The sequence below is a fragment of the Lactuca serriola genome, chromosome 7, assembly GCF_051521515.1.
Source record: "Lactuca serriola cultivar US96UC23 chromosome 7, Lser_US96UC23_V15, whole genome shotgun sequence".
NCBI classification, from domain to species: Eukaryota; Viridiplantae; Streptophyta; class Magnoliopsida; order Asterales; family Asteraceae; genus Lactuca; species Lactuca serriola.
The window spans coordinates 20,205,556-20,209,317 of NC_136414.1; the positions used below are offsets into that span (position 1 = coordinate 20,205,556).

A 3,762-nucleotide genomic window follows, 5' to 3' on the forward strand; every position below is an offset into this window, starting at 1 on the left:
TGAGTTATTCTATGCAAATCTAAAACCTCAAATTCTTTTAAAACCCGTTTCAAGCGTGATTATCGATCAGCTGATTCTTTGGTGGGCGGTTTGTACTTTGTATTTCACCATAAAGACGCCTGAAATCATTTTTAGAGATTCACGCAGTACACACGTTCTCACATCTCCATTGAAGTGTCCATAAAGTTTTCCCATCTCCATTGAAGTGCCCATTAAGTTTTCCCCAATTCTTCAGGAAGCTACGTCTATGGTCTATATGCACATCACCATGAATTTACCCTAAGAAGTGGAGATACCAGAAGAAACTATGATGAAAAGAGCACCACCTGTTTCATCTTCATTGTTTTCAAAATCCCAGAATTTGTGGCTTATTTGGAAGCTTTTGATTCTTCTGAGCATCATTTTTTTAGTCATGACACTTGCGCGGATTCAGTTTTATTATGATACTTCCCCACAGTCTTCTTCGGGTCGAGTTTATCGGCGATCTCAGCTTCCGATGATCGATGATGAGGGTTTTGAAGGAAACCCTAGAATTGCTTACTTGTTTCTAGTCCGTCGCGATCTGCCCCTTGATTTCCTCTGGCAAAGCTTCTTCGAGGTTAGTGCTAAAAACATTTCTTTAGTATTAAATCATCCATTAATCAGTTGTCATCATCATCCCATCTCATTCTTCGTGTCTGTATCATTTGATTGGATTTAAATATGGTTAATCAGATGAATACATAGCTCGATTTAATCAACATTTAATTACTAAAAATGTAAACGAATCAGGGGTGTTTAGATACACTCTTTGAAAGCGATTATAGCAAATTGAAGAATGTGTTTCATCTGAACACCCAAAACTTCATTGATAACTAGTAATTTAAGTTCGAAAACTTCCATGGATCATACACAGATCTTAAATTGCTGGGTTTTGTTCTTTTGTCCATAAATCCATAGAGTAATAACATATGTGCAGAATGCTGATGCAGCGAATTACTCAATTTATGTTCATTCAGAGCCTGGTTTCATATTCGATGAAACCACCACAAGGTCCAGCTTCTTCTACAATCGACAGTTAAGCAACAGCATTAAGGTAATCAAAGATTCCTCTTTGTATTTCTTTCTAAATGTTCTATAAATTCTTTATCTTTATAATCATCAAACCAATAGCATTCAAATTGTCTCTTATCTTGTGAAATGATTTCAGTGGTGATGTTGCAGGTAGATTGGGGTGAATCAACCATGATTGAAGCCGAAAGATTGCTTCTTCAAGCAGCTCTTGAAAATCCAGCAAACCAGAGATTCATTCTCTTATCAGACAGGTAACTATATCCTTAAAAGACTGTTTTAAACTTGTTATACAGCAAATCAGAATAAATGACCATTTTACCCTTTTCCTGCAGCTGTGTTCCCTTGTACAATTTTACCTATATTTACAACTACCTCATGGGCTCTTCTAAAAGTTTCGTGGACAGGTAAGTGGGCAACCATCTCTTGTAATAATCCCTTATTTTAAAATTTAAATTAAACCTCTCTTTTTTTTTTTTTTTTTTTTTTCATTCTATAAAGGGTATATAAGTAATTTTACTCTGGTATGTGTATTGATCTTGGGTTTATGTTCTTGTGTTTAATTAAGCTTTCTTGATATGAAAGAAGGTCGTTATAATCCTAGGATGTCTTCTGTTATACCAATGAGGAAATGGAGAAAAGGCTCACAGGTTAATTATATTTTCATTTTTAATATTATTATAAAACTGTATGCAAATGTACATATTTTTACACTTTTATTTGTTTTTTAAAATGAAAATTTCAGTGGACTGCTTTAGTTCGAAGCCATGCAAAAGTTGTTGCATATGATGACGTCATATTTCCAGTTTTCAAGAAGTTATGTAAGGTAATAATACATCTTTTATATTACAATGCTTTTAATTTTAATGTTAATTATTATCTTAATTCTTATTGTATGATATAAATTATAAAAGCCAAGAAAACCAAAATTTTATTTTGCTCTATCTATTTTTAATTTTTACTAATTTATTTAATAACTTGCAGCGACGTCCCCCCTTAGATTCAAGTAAAGGAAAGCAAAATCTTGTAAGTTACACTTTACACCCTGTTCTTTCTATATTAAGTAAAAAAAGAAAAACCAATATTAAGATTCTTGTTTCTTGTATAGAAACTTCAAAAGCAGCATAATTGCATTCCCGATGAGCATTACGTGCAAACATTACTAGCGGTAAATAAACATATTTTATTTTTGTTATAAATCTTTATTTTTTTTTTTTTAAATTGAAACAAATTTTTATTTGACATTTTCATTTTTGTCAAATTTCAAGATGAATGATCTGGAGGGTGAGCTTGAACGAAGAACAGTAACATACACTTTATGGATCCAATCCGCCACAAACATGGAAACAAAAAGTTGGCACCCCGTAACTTATAATTATGCAACTTCTAACCCTCAACAAATAAAAAATATCAAGGTGACTTTTTTTTAAATTTTTTTTTAATGAAGGACTGTTAGACCCAAGTTAAATAAATATAACTAAAATTGACTGATTTTAATATTGCAGGATATTGACCATGTGTATTATGAAACTGAACATAGAACAGAGTGGTGTCATAGTAATGCAATATTAGTCCCTTGTTTTTTGTTTGCTCGAAAGTTTTCAAGAGATGGAGCTATGAGGCTTTTGACCCAAGGAGTGTAGTGTAAGGTTAATTATTTATATTGTTATTTAAAAAAAATATTGAGATTGGATAGTAGGTTTTTATTATAGGTATACAGGGCATACATAGTAAGAGTTGGTATTTTTTGTACTAATGAAAGTTGAATGATGTTTATTTGTTTTTACAAATTTGAAACTTTGTTACTCTCTTAAGTAATTTTCTTAATTATTAGTGCATTAGCTTAATGCACCTTATGCCTATATTATATACATTCTCATTTAGGCCATTATGATCATCTCTTTGTATTGTACAATGTATTTACTTAGGCCTGACAATCGTGTCGTGTTTGGGTTGGCGTGTCATGGGGGGCGGGTTGGCGGGTCAAAATATGTCAACCCAAACACGACCCATTTAAATATACAGGTCACGGGTTGGCGTGTCACGGGTTGGCGGGTTTGGAACATAAACCCATATATGACCCACGAACCCATTTATTTATACGGGTCCACAGGTTGGCGGGTTTGTGGGTTAGATTTGGGTTCGTGGGTCAGATTCCAGAAATAAAATTAATAATTAAACATGAATAAATTCTTGATGGTTGATGCAAATATGTCTAAATTTTAGACACTTAACTACTTAAGTCTTAAAGTCTTAAACATCCAAATGAAAATTAAAAACATTTATAGAAACATGTTCAATGTCTCAATCGCTTATATAGCCATATGCCGATACGCCATTTGATTTAGGGAAAAAATGAGGAAAATCAATTGGTTACAAACTTACATACGACCTTATGAGGTAGGACCACAAGTCAAAATATAAATATATTTAAAAATAAAAAATATTTTTTTAAATTAAAAATATAAACGGGTTGGCGGGTCAACCCATTTATTTTTTGAGAAACCCATATATGACCCGTTTAATAAACGTGTTGGCGGGTTGAAAAATTCAACCCAAACCCGTTTATTTCGTGTTGTGTCGCGGGTCGTGTCGCGTGTCGTGTCGAGAATTGCCAGCCCTATATTTACTTGATTTATGTCAGACAATTTATCAAATAAAAACATGTTACTATTGAATTCGACACTTTTACTTTTTTTTTTTGTTGCTTTT

At 32.7% G+C, this 3,762-nt stretch overlaps 1 protein-coding gene across 1 annotated transcript; it reads left to right on the plus strand.

The window, feature by feature from the left end:
- LOC145063354 (glycosyltransferase BC10-like) lies at positions 1–2,917 on the plus strand. The gene is made up of 10 exons (XM_079010942.1): positions 1–598; positions 959–1,075; positions 1,204–1,304; positions 1,386–1,457; positions 1,619–1,700; positions 1,796–1,876; positions 2,035–2,076; positions 2,159–2,218; positions 2,319–2,465; positions 2,556–2,917. Exons 1-10 carry the CDS (start codon positions 308–310, stop codon positions 2,691–2,693), a joined length of 1,131 nt encoding a protein of 376 aa, XP_078867068.1. The 5' UTR covers positions 1–307; the 3' UTR covers positions 2,694–2,917.
- Positions 2,918–3,762: the final 845 nt, after the last annotated feature.

What these genes read in the sequence shown, in the direction of transcription:
- LOC145063354 (XM_079010942.1), top strand. Translation starts at nt 308, where the DNA reads ATGATGAAAAGAGCACCACCTGTTTCATCTTCATTGTTTTCAAAATCC. An exon ending in TCTGGCAAAGCTTCTTCGAG is followed by an intron (nt 599 to 958) that starts GTTAGTGCTAAA and finishes ACATATGTGCAG; the next exon opens with AATGCTGATGCAGCGAATTA. An exon ending in TTCATTCTCTTATCAGACAG is followed by an intron (nt 1,305 to 1,385) that starts GTAACTATATCC and finishes CTTTTCCTGCAG; the next exon opens with CTGTGTTCCCTTGTACAATT.